This window comes from Filicampus tigris, chromosome 8, assembly GCF_054856515.1.
Source record: "Filicampus tigris isolate MCC_2025a chromosome 8, RoL_Ftig_1.0, whole genome shotgun sequence".
Taxonomy (NCBI): domain Eukaryota; kingdom Metazoa; phylum Chordata; class Actinopteri; order Syngnathiformes; family Syngnathidae; genus Filicampus; species Filicampus tigris.
Window position 1 is genome coordinate 21,321,862 of NC_141224.1, and position 26,242 is coordinate 21,348,103.

The window sequence follows — 26,242 nt, forward strand, 5'->3', positions numbered from 1 at the left end:
AAATCTTCCAAGGAGCGGTCAGCCAACCAAAATTACTCCAAGAGTGCAATTAAAACGTATCCAAGAGGTCACAACAGAACTCTGGACGGCATACAACACTGCAGGCCTGGGCACTGAACCATAGGAAAGACACAAGGCAAAAATGGCATTCATGGGAGAGTTCAGAAGTGAAAAACCACAAAAAGACAAAAAGAACACAAAGGCCATTGCACATTTAATCACCAAGACTTGACAAAAATAAATAACTGGGGAGTGATGAGACAAAACTTGAGTTACTTGTGAGTTGTTGGTTAGCACGTCCACCTCACAGTACAGAGGTCATGAGTTCGAATCCGGGCTCCAGCCTCCTGTGTGGAGTTTGTATGTTCTCCCAGTGCCTGCATGGGTTTTTACTGGGTCCTCCGTTTTTCCTCCACTGCTGCGTAAACAGTATATGTCTACACTCATTCCTTCATTTCTTTCCCAGTTTAATCAACAAAAAGGATACCACACCATCCCTACTTCCCTTACAGTTTCAGTAGTGTGACCAAGCTTGCACACTCAGTTGTTCTATTATAGTTTGACGCATAGGCTACTGTACATTGACACACATGCACTCACATCCAACACAGTCGGACTATGCATCCGTACTTAAAAGGGAAGTCAACGCAAACATTTTTTTTTCAAGAATATTTTTTATGCAAGCCCATTAGTTGAAACAGGGCATTCTGATAAATATTGTGTTTGTGGAATAAGTGTTAATCCACTCGTTTTTAGCCATCTCTGGGGGCGGCCATTTTGCCTTCTGTCGACTGAAAATGACATCACAACTGTTCACAACGACCACTCACAGCTCAGATTCAGAAAACAGGTCAGCCGCAATTGGTCGTTGTGAGCAGTTGTGATGTCATTTTCAGTCGATAGAAGGCAAAATGGCTGCCCCCAAAGGTGGCTAAAAACGAGTGCATTTTGCTGCTTAATCTATATTCCACAAACACAAAATTAATCAGAGTGCCGTGTTTCAACTAGTGGGCCGGCTGGGAACATATTCTTGAAAAAAATATGTTTGGGTTGACTTCCGCTTTAAGCTTGACAGTGCATTGTATTATTGAGTGACAGTTTTGCACTAATCATTGATTTATGTTTAAGTAAGACCAGGGAGAAAGGTGAAAGGCTAGTCACTAGCTGGTTGGCAAAATGACTTGCTGACAGACTGTTTGGTTTACAGACTTGACTGTCTACCTTCTGTCATCTTGATGATTTCGTTTCAGATGGTATCTGCACTTTCTTCTTTCATTATTGGTTTAATTAAGAACAGATCTGAAATCTATTGTGTAAGTAAAATGTTGTTAATCCCAGTGGATTGTTCTGTGTGTATTAAGTTAAATTGACTGGCATTTTGAGTTCAAAGAAAGAAAAATTTAGTTTAAATAAAAGACATTCAAAATACTTCATTTTTCATAATTTTTTATTTTACAAAGAAATCGTAATCGTAAAATCAGGTTTGAGAAAAAATAATCAGGATTTTCTTATTAGGCAAAATCAAACAGCCCTAATGCACAGAATATATTCTTGAAAAAAATCTATTTGGGTTGACTTCTGCTTTAAATTAGGCTAAACAAAGTAGAGCTGATTTTATTGATGTCACAAATCTCTATTTATTGATATGTTTTATTTTGATATCTTGATGGCTTGATTTTTTTTGTAACATACTTACATCATGTAACTTGTTTGAGCACAGGTTTTGAACAGGTGTGATATTGGTTTGACCGCCGTGTGCATGTCTGATGCTCATCGTGGTTGCTAAGGAGTTTGTCTGAATGCTAAGACGCATGGAAAATTAGAGGGAACATTGGTGGTGGCAGTTTGAGGGTCCAGGGCCAATTTGCCTCGTCAGGACCTGGACAACTTCCTGCAACTACTACAATGAATTCTGCTGTCCACCTGAAAGTCCTGCAGACTGAATGTCCGGCCATCAGTTCATTGCCTCAAACTCAAGCAAAGCACTGAGCAGCAGCAAAACAACCTGGAACATAACAGGAGGTCCAACCTCCGATGGGCTCAAACCAACTGAAATGAATGGTTTGTATGACCAGGTCAAATTCCAGACTTAAATCCAGTTGTGATTTAGATTTGGCCTTTGGCACATAAGTAGATAGGTGACTCGAGCTAGGTCGTTGTGTCGCTGTGATCTTTTTCCTGGCTCTGCATCTTCCGATCTATCGCTACCCTTGCACACATGTCTAGTTGTAACCAGTTTAAGACCATGGAGTCACACATTGCCAAATGGGCTAGGCAGAGCCGCCTTCCTGTGTGGAGACGGCTCAGGGAGTATAAAGAATAGGAACCATTTTGGACGGATGAGACCTTATTCAGAACAAGGCTCCAAGGTTGTGTCTCGATCTTTCTGGCATTCATTAAATATTTCAACTGAGAATATGCAGTCTTCTGGTAGTTACTGTTAGTTTAATATTGTTAACATGAAAGATAAAAGGACCAGGTGAAGGTTCCCCCAGAATATTTCATATGGCAGGTTCCTTCCTACATTACGTCGTTTTGAGCAGTGTAATCAAGATTTCACCAATAGATGGTGCTGTGGCTCAGTACTATTTTTGCTTTGTGCGAAGGACTGTGCAAGCTGAGGTGAGGCCGGGCTTCTTCCTGTCGAAATATGCAAACTCAGCAACTTTAATGATGAAATCATGGACACTATTGAATTAAAAAAGAAAATCAAAGCACAGACTAGACAATTAAAATGGAAAATCCTTTTATGAAGTTGTTATTATTAATAGTTGTACATGCCAGTGAGGCCCTGCCTCTCCTTACCACACGTCTCCAGTATCTGGGAGGATTGCTATGATATGTTGTCGTCTATAAACCACAGTTTCAGTGTTCTTGTCTTACATTCATTGTTTGTCCAGATGTTTACAGTCTACAGCAAAAACAAAATAACTTTTTGAACATTTTTTGTTAGCTGAGTGTATATCAAGTCTTCCTAAAAACAACAACAACAACAAATGCACCATGTTTTGCAATAAGAGAGGTTATAAGGCACGGTATGTACTTTCTGGGTGGAAGCCACATCAACAAATTGCTATTAGGATTTCATCCATCCATTATCGATATCGCTTATCCTCACAAGGGTCGCGGGGCGTGCTGGAGCCTATCCCAGCTGTCTTTGGGCAGTGGGCGGGGGACACCCTGAATTGGTTGCCAGCCAATCGCAGGGCACACAGAGACAAACATCCGCACTCACAATCACACCTATGGGCAATTTAGAGAGTCCAATCAACTTACCATGCATGTTTTTGGAATGTGAGAGGAAACTGGAGTACCCGGAGAAAACCCACGCAAGCACGGGCAGAACATGAAAACTCCACACAGGGAGGCTGGAGCCGGGATCGAACCCATGACCTCTGAACTGTGAGGCGGATGTGCTAACCAGTCGACCACCGTGCCGCCCGCTATTAGGATTTGCAAAGTCAAATTTGTTGTGTCATGAATCAATGCTGTTCATCATTCTGATGTATTTTCTTAGTTTGACACATTGATTAAGAGAGTGATTCCACTGTATTGATTGAAGTTTCACAGCTTGATTTTCCTGACATTTCCCAGACTTATTTTCTCAAAATGTGGTGAAACAGTTCACTTCAGTGCTCTTCTTGATAGCCTCAAGTGGCTTTGATTTTATACAGCTCAATGAAGGCATCTAGTCTTAATGTATTAGTAGTATTAGTCATGTAATCTAGGTGATGTGTTTTGTATTATGACCCACCTCCTAATATGTCAGGGTTGGGGCTACACTCCGGCAGCGTGGTTTGGTAGTGATAAGCGCTTCTGCCACACAATCAAGAGGTTCAGGCTTTTCCAACTCCAACTTCCTCTCCATTCCAACCACATTCATGGTAGTGTTAATTGAATACTAAATTGCCAATACATGCTTATGTGAGTCTAAATGTTTGTTTGGTGTGTGTACATCAGTAGGTGTTTAAATCACCAGCGAACCACCACATCTATATTTAAAAAAAAAAAGCCCAATAAAATGTTGTTCCAGGAATAGGATATGTGGAATTGAGCAGAGCAAACAGTACCAACAATCCAGAGAGAGGCTTGTGTTAATGTTCTAACAACACCACGTATTACCTTTTCAATTATGTATTCACCAAAGCAGCATGGAGCAACATGCCGTCAGCAGCATTGATAGGTCGTGTATAGCATGACCATAGAACCTTGCTGTTATTAGGACCTCTGTTGGGCTACTCATTTTCAATTAAAATGAAAGACAGCTCTAGCTTAAAATGCTGCAGAAGAGATGCATGTGATGACACACAGCTGACTGCATAGGGGAGGCAACCACCGCGACTTTGGTGCATGGCCTAAATGCACATGATAGGTGATAGACAGATAGACAGAAAGATAGACAGAGACATAGACAGAGAGATAGAGAGATAGATAGATAGATAGATAGATAGATAGATAGATAGATAGATAGATAGATAGATAGATAGATAGATTACTCACATTCCAGGTGTTTTTTCTTTGGGGCTGTCTGTTCATGTGTGGTGGATTTACACACAGCTCGGGACACCTCCGATCCAGTCAAGCTGTACTGGGCCGCGGCGATGCGGTCCGTAAGGGTCTGACCCGACATCTTCTCCTCTCAGTGGAGTCCACCCTCGGCGATCGAGTGGTCCTACCCCCCCAACTCCACTTAAAAATGAAGAGCAGCTTCAGTAATGCCAGCTGCTGCCCTCGAAGTCAAACACAATTCTATTACATAACAATGGTGGAAGTGGCAGATCACTCCAATCAGTCTTTTTTTTTTTTTTAATTAAAAAATATATATTTCTTCTTATAGGACCCGGTGAAAGGCCACCTCAAGAGTGTGGCTATTCAAATGAAAAGATCACCTTCAATCTTTTGCTCCCGTGTTATTTTTCAGCCTGTGAGACAAAATGCCCCTCTTGGGATGATGCTCTGAGCTTCCCCCTCCTCTTAGTCTTCCAGCCTCCGGCCTCCTGCTTAATCCTCGCAGCCTCTCTAACAGTCCTTGTTTGAGCAGAGGAACATTAGGTCCAGGCTGGCAGCACCCCCATCCACAGCAACGCTTTTCCCCTTCCTCCTTCTCTACCTCCTCCCTTGGACGCTTCTTCTGTGCTGCGACCCCCTCCCCGCCGCCAACTAAGCCCCGGAAACGCACACTTCAAACACCGAATGTTAAGATCTTTTTTTTTTTTTTTTTTTTTTTTTGCGGGGTCGTATTCGCGTCCTCTTCGGTCTTGTTATTTATTAATTTTTGCGTTTGTCGCCACGCCCCGCCCTTTCGCGTTGTCACGTGACAGTGTCGTGCCAATGCCCAAACTGCCGCGGCTTCTTTCTGCCATCGCGAGAACTGCGGCTCGCTGACGAGGAGGTCAGAAAGGACGTGAAGGGTTAATGAAGCTAGTTGACGACCTGGCTTGATGCTGGTCACCTGAAGGTGACAGGGGACATGCATTGACCCTTGACCCACTCCTCACTATCATGTAGCTCTGATCACTGTCCGTGGTGCTGATATTGTGCATGCAACCCAGCCCGTCCACTGTGATAGTTGTTCTTTTCAGATACTGCATATTTTGATTCGTGCAGTGTACTAGTTAGTAATGTCATTACTGTATATTGTCATATATGTAAAGCTGTCTCACAGGCCACTGGCGCATCTGGCTATACTCATCACTCATGTTAACAGTGACAGTGTCATATTACTATTAGTTGAACATATTTGTTGTTTATGCAATTAGAGTATATTTAGATTTTATGACTCGCCACAGCCGGTCATTCGCATGCTTTGTTTGGCAGGTTTTTTTTTTTTTTTTTTTTTACACACGATACCCTTCCCTGACCCAACCATTTTTTTAATCTAGGCATAAGAGTAAGAGTACGTATTGGGAATCAAACCCACAACACCTTTATGGAGAGCAACGGCATGTACTACTACATTTCCGGTGCTCTTTTACCGCATTGTTTATTCAATTATTTTTCTACTCTGTAAACCTGGTCCTCGAGGGCAGCTGTCCTGCGTGTTTTATGTCTCTGTACTCCCAACATACCGGACTCAAATGATCGGGATCATTATCAGGTTTCTTCAGATCATTTGAATCTGGTGTGTTGGAGTAGGGAGACATAAAACAAGGCGGACAGCGGCCTTCGAGGACCAGTGCTGGACATGCCTGCTGTAAAGTGACCTTGAGTGCTAAAGGCATCTATTATTATTAACATGAAGTCTGTGTTTATATGTATGGTGTGATGGTTGAAATATACTGTATTCAGGAGAATTAATTTACGGCCCATGATTCATTGATTGTGTCATATCAATTACATTGGTTTATGGGCTGTTTCACTCCAAACATCTAACTGATCAATTGTGTCATCTGTAAAAACAAAGCATCTGGTAAATAAATGTGTGTGCGCTCATTTCCAACAGTAAAGTTGTTAAAAAAACAAAAACACCACTTTACCAGGCTTTGTGGATTCCTAGCAAAAAAAAAAAGCATACAAAATCAGACAGTTGTATGCTGAAACACAGATACTAATCTGAAGTTTTACATTGTCAGTAAAGCAGTGTTGTTCATTGGCGGTAGAACTACTCTGTATCATACTGAGAGGTGTTTCTAATAGTTTGCCTTTTTGTTGTATACAGTCACTGAAATCAAGCCAAAACTCACTCAGCATTTATATAAAGGCAGACCTTTTGCTTCCACTCTTGTATTGGATTTAATTTGATTGGGTAGATGTAGTTAATGATAAGGTCATTCAGCAGAATTCTATTCAGGGTGTCCCTGTTGAAAGAAAACGTTTATATTTTTGTATACAGTACCACTAATCTAACACAGGCTGGATCTGCAAAGCCATTACAACCCTGAGGTCTAATGATTTTCACAAAGGTTTTGCCAGAATTGTTGCATATTCGTTAGAGGAGCCAACCACTTGACTGTGAAGAGTAAAAAGGGAGAGAAAAAAAATAGATACAATTACATATACATATATATATATATACATATATAATTTTTACACACACACACACATATGTACACATGTATATATATACACATATATATATATACGCATAAACATATATATATATATATATATATACATACATATATATACACATATATAGATATACACATATATATATATACACATATATATATATATATATATATATATATATATATATATATACACATATATATATACACATATATATATATATATTATTAGTTACAGATATCTGCCGCCTATAGTAAATGACCAAAAAAATAATGAAGTACAGTAAATAAAAAGGTCAATTGCATTGCAGGAGGTTGGTTGCTTGAAAAATAGATCTTGAGTCATAAAATGTTGGGCACCCCTGATTTAGAGGATGTATTAAGGTTTAAACTTGCTTACTGCTGATTTTAGCAATATTTCATTGCTTGTAAAGGACTGGAAGTCAGCCGAGCATCAGTAAACTTAAAGTCAAAGGACACCAACATCAATTGTGGGCCACTCCTGTTAGAAATCTTTATTAAGTCACGTTGATATGGATGGCACAGCATCTTTTCTTGGTCCCACAGGACTAACATGAAATATTAAAAGTCTCTCTTTGTACAAATAATTAAAATCAAATAACTTTTGAAATGTAAAATAATTATAAATACCAAAAAATGTACAAATTATTTTCCCTCAATTGTATTCCCTTGTTGCTGTTATACAAGTTGAGGTTTTTCACTTGTGCTGATCAGAATGTGTAAATCCCTTGTGTTTTCACGTCTTGATTAGACCTTCTAGAAAGTCCTTCTCGACCATTTCCTCAATGTTTTGTCGAGCTCGACTCCAGAACACTTTCTGGCTCTCCAGTTTGTGGCCCTCCTTTTGACATGGAAAGGAGCCAGCTGCGCGGTTGTGGGCGTAAGCAGGACCTAAGCGGCTGCTGGCTTTGCTGTTAAACACCTGACTGAGCAGGTTGAAGAAAGGAAGCAGCTGCTCCATGCTGCGGATCACATAGAGGGTTAGCATCAGGTGGCCTGGCTCCCAGGAAAGCGTTCGAGTGAAGCAGTCATCTTCTGGATTTTTCTGTGGAGAAGATGTCAACAAGAGCACTGAGTGCAGTGCAGAACTCTGCCAAGGTCAAACATGCTTCCTGAAAGTGGCGGGTTGTTCATGCCCGTCAACAGGCGATCATTTTCTCTACCTCAGAACACTTAAAATAATGGGATTTGAAAAATCCTGTATCCACAAATGAAATGTTCTCATTGCTCCACAAAATTTGTCAAATTTTGTCAGGTTCCAGGCTTGGGTAATATTTAACAAGATGAAAATATGTCCCTGCAGAGGTGAACTTTGAACAATTGCTGAGAAAAAACCCCCAACTAGTTTCACATCACAGTCATTCAGTAAGGCTAGGTTCACACTGCAGGTCTTAATACTCAATTCAGTTTTTTTTTTTTTTAAATCTGATTTTGTTGTGTAAGCGTTCATATTACAATATAAATGCGACGGTCTTGTCTGCTGTATGAACACATGCGTTGGCAAAGTGACCCGCATGCGCAGAAGAGATGACGTCACTCAAGACGTATTGTTGACGGAAGTAAATGTAGAAATAAATACAGTATTTAGAGGAACTTATGAGGCGAGGCTTTTCTACCTCATTTCAGACATCACCAACGATGACGTCACGTCATAACCGTGCATGAAAAATTAATCGATCTGAACTGTGGCTGAATTACTACTATCACCATAAATGTCCACTTTATGCTTCATGCTTCAAGTGGGATTAAATTCAAGTCAAATATAAACTCAATACTGTTTCTCAAAAAAAAAACATTGCAGATTCGATCCCCCTACTGTCAGCACTTTCCCTCCGCCTCCGTGGAGCACATTTTGGGCTCCGAATGACGTCAATGTCGGATATATGCGACCTGGCCGTTCAGACCACGGTTGCATTGGAAAAAATCTGATACGCATGCGATTTAGGACCAGATATGAAAGCGACCCAGGTCGGATTTGAAAAAAAAATTGAGCCTTCAGATTGTCATAAAAAAAAATCTGATACAGGTCACGTATGGGCAAGAAAATCGGGTCGCATTTGCCTGCTGTGTGAACCTAGCCTAAGTCTGTTTAAAAATGGGAGGCTGCTGTACCTTAGCTCGTTTCCTCAGCAGCTTGGCTAGTCGAACCACGTAAGGTTTAAACTCCCGCTGGTGAGTCCCTTGCCGTCTCACCTCCATTCCAGAATCATCTGAGGCTTCAGGGATGAAGGCCCATCGGTACCTGGGATAAAAAAAACAGCAACAGGCTGAAACTCTAATTGTTGAAGCAGATTGGTGCCTTAAATGACCAATAAGCACTGTTGCCGTTAAGTGGTTTTAATAAATTCTGCCAGTTCACACAGGCCATATTTACACCAAGAACCTGTTTGTGATTTGATTTTCCATTTCTTTATTATTCACTTCTTCCATTTAATATTTTTAAGGACACCTGGTCAACCCCAATAGTGAAGGCCAGTTGGTATTTTTTTCCACTCAAAGTCTTTAAAACTGATTAAAGAATAGGTTCGCAAAGTACTGACATTTGGAACTGAGGCAGGCTTTCGGGGGGCAGGGCCAAGGCCAAGTCCAGCAGCTTGCAAGCTGACAGATACAGGTTGAGCCAGCGTTGGCTGTTGTAGGACGTTGAGAAGCCATTCCCTCCGGAATAGGTGGTTTCCAAACCGGCCACAGATGGCCCAGATGTCCTAGGGAGGGCCAGACAGGATTAGTCATTAGGGTTAACAGTCGTATGTCATTACAGTGGAACCTCAGCTCACAAACAAATTGGTTTACAAAAAATATTTTCGGACAAATACTGCTTCGGTTCACAAACTATACTTCATGTTGGGCATCTGCGTCAGCAAATGGCGAAGGTGACTTGGTTCTTGCATAGGTTAATTCTATTCCCATTCATATTAATAAGAAAATGCTTTGGTTGGTGAACAGAGCCTCAAAATGAATTAGGTTCATGAACTGAGGTCCCACTCTATTCAGAATATACCTTACAGTGATTAGTAGGGGTTTAACGGTACGCTAAATCAGGTTCAATTTCGGTTCGGTTCGGTTTCTTGTAAACTTCGGTTCGGTATATTTTCGGTACAAAAAAAAAAAAAAAAAAAACAGATTAAAAAAAAAAAAGAAACTGGGATATGTTTAAAAGATGAGAAGTAAACCGTATATTCTTTAGAAAAAAAAAAAAGTCAAGTATTCGGGTGATATTCGAAGAAATTACACCAGAATAAAAAATACACTAACAATAAAGATCTCTTAATTTTGAAAATTATTAAGACACTGAAATATTTAAACACTCAGCAGCAACAGCCTACGACTATGACACATCTAAGTATTCAAGTTAAAGACAAGTTGTCATTACAGTACATATATACAGTTTTTGTGATGAAAAAAATACATACAATAACACTTACCATTATTGATAACTATATTAAAACTCTTTTTATCATGAAGATAGTAACTTTATAGCCTTTATGAAAATATTTACACTTTTTAGGCATTAAAATCTTTGAATGTGCAACAGCATATTGTAATGAATTGGGTTATCTGTGTTGTGGTCGGATTTGTGTTTTGCTGAGTTGTGATGTTTCCGAGGTTCATGAATGCATCGTACGGCTAGTGAGAGGAGCAGCGGAGAACGAAGGAGAGTGCTGTTGTACTCTGTTTTTGGCTAAAAAGACTGCTTGCTTCCTCGTCTAAGAAACATTCAAAGTCGGATGATGTTGTCTTAAGTGTTATTATGTTAGACGTGCCACCCACAGCATAGCCGCCGATCTCATGTAGCAATGCCGGCACACAACTTTGGGACTTACACGTACCTTTCCCCATCGGCAATTTTAACAGGACAGCCAGAAGGTTCAGAAACAGGAGACCGCAGTGTACGGGGGGACCTTCGGGCTCTGGCTTGTTTGCGTATTCGTTTGCTCCTCTTTAGTGCCGCCGCCCTCCTCTCCGCGTGCAACAGTCAAAAGCGCCCGTGCGTAATCTCGCGCTATAATAAGCGGACCGAACCGAACGTGCCATACCGAAACGTATTAATACACCCACGTGTACCGTAGTGATTAGTAGCAAAAATGTACCTTGATATGTCCTCATCTGCTGTCAGCTCTTGCTCCATCAACAGAAACACCTGAACCTAGAAAAGAAACAAGATGTAGAGGTTATGAAATGGACAACAGACAAAGAAAATAAAAACAATGTCAGTGAGAAATACAATCTTTGGAGACAGCATTGAGAGCTCACCAGTTCGGTGATCATGGTGGGCCATAATGAGGTGAGGTGCTGAGGCGACATGCGCAGCAACAGCACCCTGAAGAAGAGGAACACCTGAGCATGGAGAATGGGCACCTGAGGAAGACGCAGGCTCTCCACCAGGCGCTCTGAGAGGACAGGGAGTGACTTATGCATATTAAAATACTACAAAAGTGAACAATCAATAGTTTCCTTGCTAGAATTCTGCATTACCTTGTATGTCCGGGAGGTATTTTTGGTACTGGTCCACTTCACTACTGTAGATTGTGAAGGCCAGGCGCTTGAGCAACATGGCCCTCTGTTCCAACTCTGCATCTCTGTTGGTGAACAGACTCAGGGAGCTGCTCTGGGCTACAGCCACACGGGCTGAGGGAGGACGCAGAGGCAGACACAGTATTCCATTTGAAATCTCAATTATTAACGTTTTCTTTCATTTACTAACCAACGCAAAACAGCCATAACCTGTTCCTGTCACTTGTCTTAAGAGTAACAACAAGGGACGAGGAACAAGCACGATCGAAACAACCCCCCCAAAAAAATCTATATTTTTCTGGCTTATCAATACATCTAGAAAACACAGAGTGGATTGTTCCGGCCGGTAAAGATTTGCAGATCAAAATTAAAATAGTTTTAAACTGGTGAAGGTTTAGTTTATGTCATTTCAACTAATGGAAAACAATCAAAGGCTTGTGGATGCCAGTTTGGTAAAGAGAAGTCTGAATAAATTATCAGTAACATAACAGTTGCATTTTCTATACTGATCATGACAATTTACAAAATAAAGCATACTCATAAGATCTCTGAACGTGGTCTTGTCGTGAGTCATCAAATGGTCAATGATTGCCCTCCAGCTGAAAAAAATATGGACGGACAAGACACAGTTACAAATATAAAATTAAAAAACAATGTGAAACCCCTTTGCCATGGATTAATAATGTCCACATATTTCACTTGAGTTAAGTCTATCATTTACTGCTCTTCTCTGCTTTTTAAATACTGGACGTGCGCATGTAAAAAAAAACAAAAAAACATGACCATTATCATTCAGTCAACATTGTCTCCCGTAATAAATGAGAGAAAAGTGAATGTGAATTACTAGCGTATATAAACACTGTCTATTCTCTTTAGACTCTTTTCTTCATTTGTTGTTTGTGATGCACATTGGTCTCAATCTTAAGCAGAAACACCAACCTGGAAGAAAACAATTATCACCCTAGTCCACAGTGGCTGACTCTCTTACTCACTGGCTGACACAGGATGAGTCCATCTGGAAGAAGGTGTGGTCCATGAAGAGATCAAAGGCCTCCTTTTTCCAGGCCCGACGTGTGTACTGGTACCCACTTAGACTGCTCAGCAGCTGGATGCATGCCCGGTAGCTGGGAGCATTGTGAGCGCTAACAGGGGAAGCAAGATGACGCATTACCTTTGGCTTTTTTTTCCCCTCTACTGTGTCATTATGCAGTGAAACACTGAATTTTCGTTATAACAGCATCACATATTTGCAATATCAGTTAATGTAATTTCAAATTATTTTGCCAATTTTCATGAAATCGGTTCAATATTGAAGGCAAAAACAGCCAACAGGCAATTCTAAGTCCTCTTATCGACACAAACAAACTTGTACATACCTGTGGTTGCGTAAGTAGGGAACTACATAGTGCATGATATTGACCAGCAGAGGTATAACCCGCTCCTTCTCATCACTGTAGAACACCATGTCCAGCAAATGAGCCAGCACCTGCCGATGAATTCCTGTCAGTCTTATTGAACACCGCAGCACTGCGGGACAATCTTCCCAAGTATGATTTGATCTACCACATTCAGCTGATTTATAATCAGTGCCTAGACTGTCGACGCTGCAGTGGCAGCCAACAGTATTACAAACTGCACTGCATCATTATGGCGACACAGTTAAGTGCAGAGAATAAATTTACTTATGTATAAAGTATAAACAGATGTGGAAAACATTGTGACTAGAAAGCTGAAACTTGCTGCATTGACTCTCTTGTATAACTGGAAGGATGAGGTTAGTGATTTGTCAGGCTCGCTTCAGAGCACCAAAGAGGTTAGATTTATAGACCCCTTAACAATTATTGATGTGTCCCACCTCTCCAGTGTCAGCAGGGAAAGACTCTGGCTTCTTTACTTAGAATAAATGGTACGAAATGAAAATGGGTTGGAGGCCGTTTATCAGCTGTGAGGATATCACTTGTTTAAGGGCAGCTAAATTGAACTCTCGTTTGTGGAAGTGCGACCAGGGTAATAGAACATTGGTGCTTAACAAACAAGGTGCTGTTGTTGTGTTAAGATATTAATGGGCTTATTAAGGTTGTAAATAAACTTTCGTGAGCCGTATACACACAGGACAAAAAAGGTTCCTGTAGAAAGGACAGCAGCCGAATACAATAACTGCAACGTTTTTGCATAGCAGAAAAAAATACTTAAATACTGTACACACTTAGAGCCAGGTGCACATATAACTATTTTAGTGTGGTTCTCAAATGAGCAGCAGAGGTTGTTGGGCAAATATGGTGGTACTGAGAGAGTGTTTTAGAGAGTACTTGCTAGAAGACATTTGAGAACTACTGCACTAAAATATTACTAAATATTGTAAAATTCTGCATGGAATAATACTCCTGGATTTACCAGGTCAAAGTACACGAGTACAGGACAACACCGAGAAAAAAATCCTTAGACCACTGCAGAGAAATATTCCTAAATATTAATTGTAAACATTTTGAGACAATATATATGAATGAATAAAGTAACTAGATGGTTAACTGTAAACTGTCGGCCTGAGAAACAACAGTTGAGGATGAGAATGGATGCGTATCTCACACACAGATGTTTTACCTCAGCCAGCAACGTGAGGGCATGAACGCTGTAGACAGATGGCGTGAAGCTGGAGGCCTCCATAACTGTGAGCATTAAATCTACAAAATACACAAATAAAACATTAGTTGGGGCTAATGAGCACATGTTCGGGAAAAAAAATCGTAATTTATTCAAAGCTTCATATGAAGTAGTCAATATTTTGTATGTAACTTTGAAGTTTTGTAACTTTTGTTGGGACTTTTAGGTACTTTACACCTGCTCTTTTTTCAGGATGCTTTAAACTTTTTTTTTGCTGAATTGCACACTACAGAACACTCAAAAGGGTATAAGAAGTGTGCTTCCTAAGTATAAGAGGCAAACCTTCAACATCTGCTTCAAGGTTGGTTCCGTCCACAACTATCTGAGGAGAGGCCTTCACTTCCAGGTTTCTCCTTAGCCATGTAGTTTGCTCCAGAGAGGAACCTGCGATTGTCCCAATGGCCTCCACCACTTTGTGCGTCACATCCTGAACACCATCAAAATCATAAACAAACAGCATGAAAAAATGATGGTACATTGTGGATATTAAATAAATCAACATAATTATCGTCAGGCGGGCGGAAACCTCCTATTCCAGATTTGGACAGTTTTATATTTTTTCATAAATCAATACTATTGGTCAGTCCCTACGTGGGTCTGTTACTCTTAAAAATTGACCGATCTAAAGTGTTGAAAACGGCTTGCTCTCTTAGGCGACTCAATATTAATGGCTCGACAAACGTGTCATTTTATTGATTTCCTGAAAAGTGAAGGTTCTTGAAATGCGAGGATTCCGCCCGACAGCAGCGATATATTAGGATCAAATTAAAAGACAAAGCAAAACGTAGGCAACCAAAGTTATAACCTGGAGCTCTCGCTGGTCCTTTTTACTTTCCAGATTAGGGTTCTTCAAAATGAATTCATTCAGAACACTAGAGAATAAAAACAAATATTGGGATCATGTAAAAAATATAAGAGTGAACCAAGGATAAATCTCAACAGTCTAATTTGTTCAGAAAAACACTGACAAATATACGGAGTCTTACAAAATGAACTGAAGTACAGTATAATGATCACAAGTTTTAGGGAGGATCGTGTGACAATATGATCAAATGAGTGAAGAGGTGAATGTGAAGAAAGAGACACCAACCCAAGTATTAAAAACTGTCCTGGGGCAGGCAAGCCTAACTGCACAGAGTCCTTCAGCAGAGCCAGCAGAGAAGGCCAGCTATCAACTAAAGTGGATACAGGGATCCTGTCACAAAAAGAAAGGGTTCACAACAATGCACGGGGTTTTGTGTAAAGACGTTCTATACTGATGTTGATATGTAACAAACTCACCTCTGGACATATGCATAGAAGAACTGCAGCATGCAGACCTCCAAAGAAAGGTGTTTCTAAAAGGGCGCAAGCAATGTAATGAATAGCAATGTATAAAGTTAAAAATGATAGTTGAGAAAAATAACATTATATATTAAATCAAAGCTTTGCTCTGAAAACAACTTACTGCCTGAAAGTGCATTATATATTACATAGCTAATATTGAAACAATTTAGCGACTGGATCATTGTGTCAGGGCAGGTGTACCACCTGGTAATAGCAACAAAGTCTAAAAAACACAAACCTTATCCTTTGCAATTGCTGGTGGCTGCTTCAGAACCTCTTTGACTGTGTGCATGACCGTTTCAGTGCGCATGGCACTCACTGAGCGAACCAGCTCCACCAGCAGCAGCTGTTCATCACTGGCTACAGGAATCACCTGAAGGTCACACAGAACCAAAGCAGAGCTCATAAAGTGGCTTCAAGTTCAACTACTTCCGCTCCACCCATAGCTGTGCTGCGGCTAGGGGGGTGATTTCAAAAATAAATAAAGATGACAATTATAACAATGTGTCCAATGAATTAATTTTTCTGCAATGATTCAGAGGGTATAATACACACTGTTGTCATTTTTATGGCATCCGCCACACATGTCTGCGGAGCTCCGAATCTGTCTGCCTGCATGCACCTCAATCAAATTCACCCAAATCACATCACATTGCCTGAACTAAACTAATAATGTGATTCCAGCAGGTTTAAAGTTTAGTCTGCTTTCAGCCACCAAATTGTCAGGTGTGCCGGGGGCCTATCAAAAGAAATGCCCGGGGTACACCGAAATGCCCAGCATGGCGCAGAGCCGTCTGCCAAATTCGAAAATACGCTAAACGAGCGCTATCCACAAAGCTAACAGTCTGTAGCACTCAAAGGATGGAATTTGAAACTTACTGTCAACAATTTACGATGAGGAAACATTAGATATACACCATTAACTAGAATTAAACTGGTCAACAGCATATTTCAGTCAGATGGCTTTGTGTGTCCCTTGACGTATTTTTGATGCCGATTACAAAAAATGCCTTTAATTTTTTCCTGGACATCAGGTTTTTAAGCTATTTTCATTTTTATGTTTTTAACTTTGACCTAAAAAAAAATCCTTGCGCAATACCGATTTTACCATGCGTTGTAATTTATAGCTGTGATGTTTCAGAAAAAAATTCAACCTGACGCTGTACCTAACCCTTAAGTATTACTAAATATATCTGTATTCTATATATCATATGATTGTTATATTTTTACTGTACCAGTTTTATATGCTAATGGTAAAACATTATTATAATCATCATTATCATCTGTATATTATGAATAAATGTTTTTTTGTTTTGTTTTTTTAACAATAAACTGAACAAATTGCAAATCACTTTGTTAATTTTTAGTTTTGATGCTTTGATGTGAATTCAGTACAGTGTATGGAATATGAAAATTGGTCTCTGTATGAAGTGGTCTAATAAATGTGTTAAGTACTGCACATACTGTACAAGTGGTATCAAACTCTGCATACCGTCCATTTCATTAAAAGTTGCAAATTATTCATTTTTTCTCAAAGCAGTTCTGAAGGCCAATCAATGTCATTTGCTTTTAAAATTTAAAATGCATGTTGAACTAGAGCATAAAATATGGTACTAAAGCAACGATGTTGAAAAAAAAAAATGCGTGTGAGTGAAAATATATTCATCTTCAGTTTAATTTTACGTCACCCACTTTATTTCTGACTGGAGTCTTGATCTGTTTCCTTTCATTCCAAACGTAGGCAATGGCTGCCATGAAGTGAGCACCATGGTTCATGGAGATTGGGCCGAGCAGCTCAAGGATTTGCTGGCGAATTTTCTGTAGATGAGAAGCAAGTGAGAAATGTATATGCTGTTATGTCCATCAAAGAAAATCATATTGCTGATTTAGCGTCAGTATACAGCATAGCATAATAGTGGCATTATATAAATCAAATAAATGTTGTTTGGGAATGTTGTAAATTTGGTGGTAACTGCAAAGTAAGGTACTATGTCTTTGATGAGCTTTCCTAGAAAGAAAGCACTTTGTAATAAAGTTCTACGGAGAGCCCCTGCCCCCCAAAAATAATCATATTAAATAACTTAAAGCAGGGATAGGTAATTGGCGGCCCGTGGGCCGCATGGTGCCCCCGACCACACTCTGAGTGGCCCTTTGATTAACTCATATCAGGCATTTCCAGACCATCTTTTCTAGGGATGGACCGATTATCGGGGCGGATATTTGGCATTTTGGCAATTATCGGCATCCGCCTTTTTTATTTTATTCTAAGGCCGATAAATTAAAATTTGCTTTACTCGTGCTTGCTGCAGCGTGCTTCTCTCTCTCTCTGTTTGCAGCACGACTGGCCCTTCCACAGGCAGATTGGCCCGCCCAAAGCGCCATCTGATTGGGTCCTTGTGCAGTGCGTAACAGCCAATCAGTGTAAAGCTGCGTGTGTGTTCCCTGCTCGCTCTCTCTCTCTGTCTCCTGGACAAGCCAGGCACATACACGATGGGAGTCGGCGAGTCAGTAGTTCAAGGTAATGCAATAGACTTCGCCGAAATGTTAGTAAATGTCAGTCTACTATAACTCACTTGTAACATTACTATGAGCCCTTCTTTGTCATATAAACACAAGGGGCAGTTCTGCTCGCCACAGTAAGCTAACCACTCTCCCAATGTGACAACAGTTAATTTGCTTTGTGAATGGCATGGCTCCTGAGAGAAGTTGCTCATAATATCGGGAAATGGTGATAAAAGTAAGATGTGAGTGAGTGCCTGGGTGTGCGTGTCTGTGTGTAAGCCACGTAATGAAAAGCTAAACTCAACTTTATTTATAGAGCACTTCAAAACAACCATCGCTCCAAGTGCTGTACATGGTGCAAAAATTGACGGCAATGTACTGCATGTGAAAGTCCTGTCTTGGAAAAATGCTTACTTTTCTGGCTAGTAGCTGCGGTGAAGATTCACTTTTATGTTTTTGAACTTTAAAACAAAGATGTGTGAAAGATAAACATTTCAATTATAGTGGATTTTTAGAAAACTATTTACTGTAAGGAGATATTTGTTAGACATGCAGCTGAGCATTGGGAGCTCCCTGTACTTTTTTGTGAGACTTAAAACAAAGTTGTCTATTCTTTAAGATCTAGAAAAGCTTTAACATCTTGTAAATCACTAAAGTTGTTTAATAAATATGGCCTTAAAGGCATTTAAACTAAGTAAAGGGTTGGAGTTTTTATTTTTCATAAATTTGACACCATTTTACCCCTTATTTCTACAAATAAATATCGGCTTCAAATATTGGTTATCAGCCGACTTGACTACTAATAATCGGTAGTTGGTTTGCTGTTCAGCAGTTTTGTACAGTCCTTTAATGGTAATTTTAATGCAAGAGTGCCCTTTCTGGTGGGTTATGGTAGTGGTTCTTTTAGACATGCATTGAGAAATGTAGTATGAAAAATGAAATATACTAGGAGCACATATTTCACCTATAATCATAATGGAATTTTTGTTGTATATCTGGTTAGGAAGTGTGTGACCCTATGTAGCTCCCAATACGACTAATGAAAGGTTGTGGCCCCTCCAGCATTTACATTACCGATCCCTGACTTAGTGGCTCTGTTAAACACCATCGCCCAACCATGTCCTGACACCATATTTCATCTAGAATAGGAGTGCCCAACCTTTTCTGACCCAAAGATTGACTTTTCAAGCAGCTAGCCTCCTAAGACAGACCATTTTTTTGGTAGATTTTGCCGTGGATGTTTAAGCGGTGGCGTTTTACTCTCCACCCAACTTGGGGATTGAACCTGCCTCCTGGTTTGCGAGTGCAGAGCACTGACCAGTGAGCTCCATGCTGCTGCCTCAGCCGTGCATCGTACTATTTGAAGGGATAGAACGAGAGGTTTGATTTACAAAGGTGACCTACTTTTTTCCATTTGAAGAAAAAAGAAACTTTTTGTTCGGACTTGAGACTGATGATGTGCGCATGCCGGTCACTACTGACCTAGACAATGAGACAAAAAAACTAACACAATTGCCCTGAATAACGCAATTTTTGGGGGTAAAAAAAAAAGATTCAAAGGTCAAACGAAAAAAACTTAACATTTGTCACATTGTATAGACGTGCACAGTTAACATTGATTTATTGGAGATATTATACTGTAGAGCAGACCACCCACAAATTCATACACACCTTCCACTACTTCAAATATATGACCGCTATAATGCACAACTAACGTAAAATATTTCTCATTGTAATGAAAAATTTGAATACACCTGAGTTGTCAGACACACTATTGCTGAAATACTGTAAACGTGGTCCTAAATTGTCTGTTATTAGGTTACGCAAACAGTATTGTACTTTTATGTACCTTAGTGGAGCCCAAATTGATGTTGGAATTGGAAGCAGCAGCAGCAGCAGCAGCTGGCTTCTCCGAGCTGTCAGCATGATGGAGGACACTCCACAGTAGTGTGACAGAAGACATGATAGTGTGGAGAATGGACAGGATGCCCAAGCGAGCCTCGGACAGGTACTTCTGGTCAACACTCACGTGTAACTGACAAATCATAAGTAAGAGATTCAGCAATGTTGTAACGATTAAACAAAAATGCTAAGTGTCAACCATGTACAGTATTGACACTCATCATACAAAGAAATCAGGGAGACAATAATACTACATTCAGCATGAATTTGGCAAGAAGGTTGTTGGGTTTACAGTACTTTAAGTGGTCTACAGAACTCTCACCTGGTGGTACTGGGAAGTGGGATCAAGCAGGCAGTAGTGGATGATTGCAGTGATCCCCTCCAGTACTGTCAGTAACAGGTCAGGAGGAATGCAGAGAGCCATCCACTGGGGTCTACAAAAAGAAAGATTATATGTATATGGAATCAAATATTGTTACAAAATATGGTTCCTTCGCCCAGTGCTTTAGACTGTGCATTTTTTCATTCCAAAGCCTAAGGTGCCATCTGGTGTTAAAAACCTGACTTGCATGTAAAAATGCAGTTTGGAGCCTGGGAGAGCAAATTAAATTAAGATTAAGATTTTTTGTTCAATTTATTTACTGTATATTGTAATTATTGCAATGTTTCTTGACTTTGATACAATATGAATTCTCTCAATATATATATTTTCCCCCTATATACACAGTATATTTTTTGGCGGAATTTGCAATTTCAATAATGTACCCATTCGAAATATTAACTCTTAATACCTGGTGTCAGTAATCCCAGTCTCATAGCGGTACTGGTGAAGAAGATTGTCCAAGTTTCTGCAAAGCTGCAGAGTGACTGATGCAACCACCCTTCTTAGAATCCTCCGCATGTATGGCAGTGTGGCCGTGATGAGTCCAATCCACTGAGGGTGCATTTTACACGCATGGTGTTGATGCAGTGCCCTGATCACAGCGCACAAAAACATGCCCTGTGCTGTGATCGGCTGCCCGTGAAGGTACTGCAGTGATGTCATTGGCTGCTGAGGGTTGACATGCTCCACGTCTCCACCTAACATCTCAAACCCAGTTCCTGTGTTGCTGCCTGCTGCTACCCCACCCGCCGCTCCTGCCGCAGGTTCTCCTCCTTCTTCGACCGGCACCAGAACTCTGTGCTCGAGCACAACTAGGCTCTGAAGCAGTCTCAGTAATTGGGACTGGACTGCACTGCAGCTGTCCATCTGGTCCTCCGACAAGTTGATAATACTGTCCTCTGACAGGCCTTCCTCCACTGTGGACATGTTTACCCCGGCCACCCGTTGGTCATGCCATTTCTGTGCGCTGAATATGGAGGAAAGTAGGCAATGGAGAACTACCTTCTGAACTTTACATTTAGACAGGACATCATATATGAAACTAGCAAATCCCTTTGCTGAGCCTCCTGTGACTTTGGCAAGCTCACTGAAAAGAAGAGTTAAGACCTCTATACTGGTCAGCTGCATGGCCCGGTTCCCGGCCAAGTCCTGAGGGCCTGCTGTCACATGGGCAGAGTAGAAGCTTCTTAGAAAGTATAGACAGAGTGATATGATGATTTCCAGATACATGGCACTGCGGAATGAGTGTGAGTGGGAGTCTTGCGGGATGGGGCAGTAGAAGTCTTTGCCCATGACAGAGACCCTGTGACGAGCTAGGAGGTTTTGGAGCAAAGACAGTTGGGGGGTGTAGGTGTTGTTGATGCTGGTAGTGGAGATAGCGCTTACAAACCCTGAGGGAGCAGACCTTAGCATGGCTGCAACTGCCGAAAGTGCATGCAGGGTCCTGGAGGAGTCGTATAATTGGAGATATAGGAGAACATGCTGATAGAGAGGATGGATATTGAAGCGAGGTGGGGCGGAAGAAGGTCGACGTCCTACGATACTAACACCTGAAACATTTCCACCGGAATTTCCACTGGGTGAGCCAGTGTCACTTTCAATTTCTGATACCTCACCTTCCCCACAGCTATACCAGTTCTCCAGATCGAGGCTATCCCCAAAGAAGATACTGGGTGTTTGTGTTTTTTCAGCCTGGCTTGCTGCCTTTCTCTGTCTCTCCTCCTCTTTCCTTTTGGACTTTTTTGTCTTGGGCTTAGCCCCCGTGGATTTGTCGGCCAGTTTCTCCATGATTTTGCCTTTAAGGCTGAGCTGAGTGCTGCTATGGCTACGTTTGCGTGCTTGAGTGTTGTCCACCTGCAGATTGTGATCTGAAATGGCTGGGTCTGTGTTTTCAGGTAATGTGACAATGGAAGGTGAGGAACTGTGACGGATCATGCCCTCTTTGTGCCGCTCTTCTGCAGCTACATCAGTTGAAGGGACACCGAGGAATTCCAGTGTTCCTTCGGCCAGCATTTCTGGCAGAGTCTGGTGGTTGGAGCTGTGTGGAGGCACGGAGTCAAAATGGGGACCAGTGGACGTTTCTGAGGAAGTGCTCTCTGAGTCTGACTGAGGCCAGTCCTCTGACTGAATTGGTTCTTCAAGAGACTCTTCAGCTACTAAACTCAGAACATTTTCTATAAGGTCATTGACAACAGAGAAAACCGTCTCCTCTAATGAGTCTTCAGACAAAGAATCTGATGAAGCTGGCTGCCGGTCTGAACCGTTGGTTGCGCTGTTTGCAACCTCTGGCTCATCAAAACTTTGACTTTCCACTGGAGAGGAATGAGAACCAGTTGATTCAGAGGAATGGGGCTCCTCCTGCTGATCAGCAGGCTGAAATCCACCAGTTAGTTGTAAATTCTCGCTGCTCAGACTCAATATAGAAAGACTGTCACTCAGAGGGTTAACAGTAAGACAAAATGGCTCCATGTCACCAACTTCAAGACCTGGGAACTCTCTCTGGGCCATCCTGTCCACTTGCATATGACTGAGGTCTAATGACAGAAATCAAAAACAGTAAAACATTACTGTAACAAGGCAATAGAGAGGAAAGAAATGGTTGATAATTTGGCATGTTTATTAATATTCCATGTGAAATACATAACATGTACGAAACTAAAACAAGGCTACTCACTTTCGCAGAAGCCAGAGTCTCTGGTGTCTATAATCTCCGATGGCTCTTGTTCAGGCAGGCCAGGAAAGACATGGGCCCAGTGGCGCTGGGCTTGTACTTTTTGAATGGAAACTCGATGGGTCTTTGGGTGCAGCAGCAGAAGAAGGAGGGGCTCAAGTACCCGAGCAATGTCATGTCGCTGAAGGACCTGATTAAGCCATGCTCGGCCAACTGAACTCGTACAAGGATCCCAATAACTCAGGCTGTCTAGCATGATAAAAAGAGATCTGTCGGGTGAAATAAAAGACGGAAGGTTTTCCAAAATTTAGAGGAATATTAAGAGCATTGCAAAGGTAAATGCAATTGAACCAACCTGTCAAAGGTACGATTAAAAGGAGACGATTTGGTCATGTTTAAATCTCGTGTCAAATGCCACAGCACAGAAAACTTCACATGAGCTTCAAGCCGTATTCTCTGAAAGAAAATAGACTTGAGCATGGATTTCATAGAGACATGTTTGGCTGAGACTGAACTGATTTTCAGAGCACTGACCTTGTCACGGTGCATGAGCTGCTGGCTGATCACATCTTCACAAATGCTGGAAGAAGGTACAAGGTTGTGGAGCTGGTAGAAGAGTTCCACACTTCGTTGATGGTGCTGTGGTGTTCCTTCACTCAACTGATCCCACAAGATCAGAGCCACATTCTATGCACAAACACATTAAAGAGTTACGAAAATTAGGGGGAAAGGCAAATGGTTGTTCTGCAATTATTACTACCTTGAAGAAGTCTGTCTTGTTTGCGATGTACATAAGAATTCCCTGAGTGAGTGGGGGCCTGATGACAACGGCCACTCGACCTTGGCTGGGACTCATTGGCTGGGCCGACTCCGAGCTGCCGCTGGATGCCACGCTCTCAGCTGTCACCATGGCCACAGACTGGGTGAGTCCCACAAGGTCCATTAGCAGAGAAATGGCCACACCTTGCAGACTGAAGTTGCTCGCCAAGCACGTCGCATCCATCAGCGTCTGCAGCCACACCGGCAGACACCCACGCTCGCTGTCTGTAAATATGGAGGCAAATACTTCCATATACTACACATTTGCCGGAAGTTCTTTTCACAAGTTGTAATGTCTTTCATAAACAGGAGTGTATGTTCCTTCGGCTAAAGCCACTGACTACCACACCAATAACATCAACTGTGACTGAATTATTAACAAACGTAGCCAAAAGCTTTGTTGTGTTTTTAGGTATTTAATGTTTTAGCTTCATACTTTTAAATAATAATTTCCACATTTTGTGTAGTGAAGGAGGTGCCAGGCTCAATGAAGGTGGTTTCATGCTCTGATGTAACTCGACAACATTACCAATAATAACTTCTATGTATTATACTATCTCTAAAATGTTATGGTACTTTAAGACCTTAGACAAGAACAGATATCAAGTGTGACATCTCATGTACGTTTACAAAGCAAGCCTGACAACACTAATGAAAAGTTTTAATTAAGCCCTGGTTGCTCCTTTTGGTGACACCGGTGCAAAGACTCTTTAAGAAACTTACCAATTTCTTGCTCTTGTGTAGGTGAAGCCTTCTGGTTTCCCTCTGCAATGTACACTGGAAAACTAGAACACTCCAAGAACAGCTGGCAGGCCGCCGTAAAAGCAGCAACACACTCTTTCTGCACCACAACAGAGTCCAAGCATGACTCAGTAAGATCTAAATGCCCACAATGTGGGGTAGCCTCTAATCCAATGCCCGTTGACTGTACCACAAGGCCTCTATGCTTCTCGTCTTTGTCCGCTTGTTCACAAGTTATGTACAAGGTAATAAGCCGAGAGAGAAATTGCTGGAAGTGTTCCAAGCAGCACTGCATGACTGGCTTGTTCACAGGTTTAGGTTGTGATGGGCCTGAGGAACGAATGCCTGTTTTAGACGTTGGGTGAGTGTGAGGCGGTTGCTCTTTATCGGGGCCATTCTCATGGTACTGGATAAAGTCTGTGAAGCAGCTTTCAGATGAGCAATTGGGATGATTTTCAACATCTTTGAACCCCTCCCCACATCCATGTGTTTCCAGAGTCACAGGAGGAGTCTGCAGAAAGACGAAGAGGAGAGAAAACAATAGGACTTTAATAATCCCTTCAATCCCTTATATTTTTACAGTGTTGTATTAGAGCTACCAGCAGAGAAGAAATGTTATCAGCGATAAATTAAAGCTGAATTTTTGGGGGGTTTGTTTGTTTTTTTAAAATGTATTCAACACATCATTCCTCTTGATGAAGAAATGCTTGTTGCTGAAAAAAATAGAACAAAGAACAAGTGCTACAACTTTTAGCAGCCATCTACAGTTGTTGATCTGACAAGAGGGATTCGTGTTGACATGTACACAACGAAGAGTGCAACAAGTTGAAACAATTCTGTTATTCTTTAAACCCATTGGGTGCAAGGAAAGTATCTTGGGATTCATCGTGATCAAGGCAGCAGGCACATTTTGGAGCCTGGACTCAGGTGGCATGTAGGGTAGCACATCATCCATATGCTCCTCAGGGTGGGGGCAGGGGTCTGTCAAAAGTATTTGCTGGATGTATGTGGCATGTTTTCCACTCTGTTGGAGATAGCTACAGGCTATTTCATTCTTCTCTACTTCCAAAGAGAGGACAGGGGAGCTGGGCTCAGCTGTTGGTTAACTATCATCTTTCTCTCTACTCCGTATGGGCACAGCTCAGTCCGTGTAGCCCTGTTCATCTCTGAACACGGAACAGATTGACTGAATTCTTACATCATGCCACAGTGAGCTTGCACTCACTTAAAGAACCAGAATTCTGGGTAGAGACCAGGAGGACCGGGATAGCCAACAAGGAGCCAAATGTTCTGTCTCAAGGGAACATGAGATGGCTGGGCCATTGGTGGGACCACCTAGTCAAAAGTAGATCATCAAAGCTTGAAATGATCATCTTGACCTGATTTGAACTGAGGAACTACGATTAGCAGTGGGACTTTAACTTTCATGTGTTAGCAGACCTGATCAAAAAGCATGCTTGCCAAGTTGGGAGGAGGCTTGTCCTATCCACTTATTTTTCATCTATCTCTTTCTCTGGTATGGATATTTAATTCCTTTAGTATTGGAGTAATCCGAAATAATTAAAAGTATTCACATTACTTTAGTATTATGGTACTTGGATACGTTACAATTTGTTTCTTTTTAACAGGTAACCGTATGGGAATACATTTTTAAAGTAACCAAACCTTGTTCTTAAAACAAAAACAGCTACT

The 26,242-nt window shown here is 41.2% G+C and overlaps 2 protein-coding genes across 13 annotated transcripts in view; both read right to left on the reverse strand.

Annotated features, from left to right (window-relative positions):
* The window catches only part of snap91a (synaptosome associated protein 91a), a 51,847-nt gene extending 46,686 nt beyond the window's left edge, over positions 1 to 5,161 (reverse strand). For 6 of the 10 annotated variants that reach the window (XM_086037360.1, XM_086037361.1, XM_086037358.1 and 3 more), the window contains exon 1: positions 4,501 to 5,160. In XM_086037360.1, the coding sequence (XP_085893486.1) occupies positions 4,501 to 4,630 (130 nt within the window). In that variant the 5' untranslated portion in view covers positions 4,631 to 5,160. Of the gene's footprint in view, positions 1 to 4,500 lie in introns of all 10 variants that reach the window. The other 4 variants (XM_086037353.1, XM_086037354.1, XM_086037352.1 and 1 more) reach the window with 2 other exon arrangements.
* A 2,334-nt stretch (positions 5,162 to 7,495) lies between these two features.
* The window catches only part of dop1a (DOP1 leucine zipper like protein A), a 31,693-nt gene continuing 12,946 nt past the window's right edge, over positions 7,496 to 26,242 (reverse strand). For all 3 annotated transcript variants that reach the window (XM_086038078.1, XM_086038079.1, XM_086038077.1), the window contains 24 exons: positions 24,533 to 25,061; positions 23,751 to 24,034; positions 23,525 to 23,677; positions 23,346 to 23,446; positions 22,994 to 23,259; positions 20,729 to 22,853; positions 20,260 to 20,371; positions 19,885 to 20,070; positions 17,226 to 17,351; positions 15,772 to 15,906; positions 15,489 to 15,544; positions 15,298 to 15,402; positions 15,013 to 15,079; positions 14,490 to 14,634; positions 14,148 to 14,227; positions 12,923 to 13,032; positions 12,539 to 12,688; positions 12,084 to 12,145; positions 11,508 to 11,660; positions 11,286 to 11,422; positions 11,123 to 11,178; positions 9,572 to 9,736; positions 9,144 to 9,273; positions 7,496 to 8,076 (listed from right to left, as the gene is read on the reverse strand). In XM_086038078.1, coding sequence (XP_085894204.1) covers positions 7,768 to 8,076; positions 9,144 to 9,273; positions 9,572 to 9,736; positions 11,123 to 11,178; positions 11,286 to 11,422; positions 11,508 to 11,660; positions 12,084 to 12,145; positions 12,539 to 12,688; positions 12,923 to 13,032; positions 14,148 to 14,227; positions 14,490 to 14,634; positions 15,013 to 15,079; positions 15,298 to 15,402; positions 15,489 to 15,544; positions 15,772 to 15,906; positions 17,226 to 17,351; positions 19,885 to 20,070; positions 20,260 to 20,371; positions 20,729 to 22,853; positions 22,994 to 23,259; positions 23,346 to 23,446; positions 23,525 to 23,677; positions 23,751 to 24,034; positions 24,533 to 25,061 — 5,742 coding nt within the window. In that variant the 3' untranslated portion in view covers positions 7,496 to 7,767. The remainder of the gene's footprint in view (positions 8,077 to 9,143; positions 9,274 to 9,571; positions 9,737 to 11,122; positions 11,179 to 11,285; positions 11,423 to 11,507; positions 11,661 to 12,083; positions 12,146 to 12,538; positions 12,689 to 12,922; positions 13,033 to 14,147; positions 14,228 to 14,489; positions 14,635 to 15,012; positions 15,080 to 15,297; positions 15,403 to 15,488; positions 15,545 to 15,771; positions 15,907 to 17,225; positions 17,352 to 19,884; positions 20,071 to 20,259; positions 20,372 to 20,728; positions 22,854 to 22,993; positions 23,260 to 23,345; positions 23,447 to 23,524; positions 23,678 to 23,750; positions 24,035 to 24,532; positions 25,062 to 26,242) is intronic.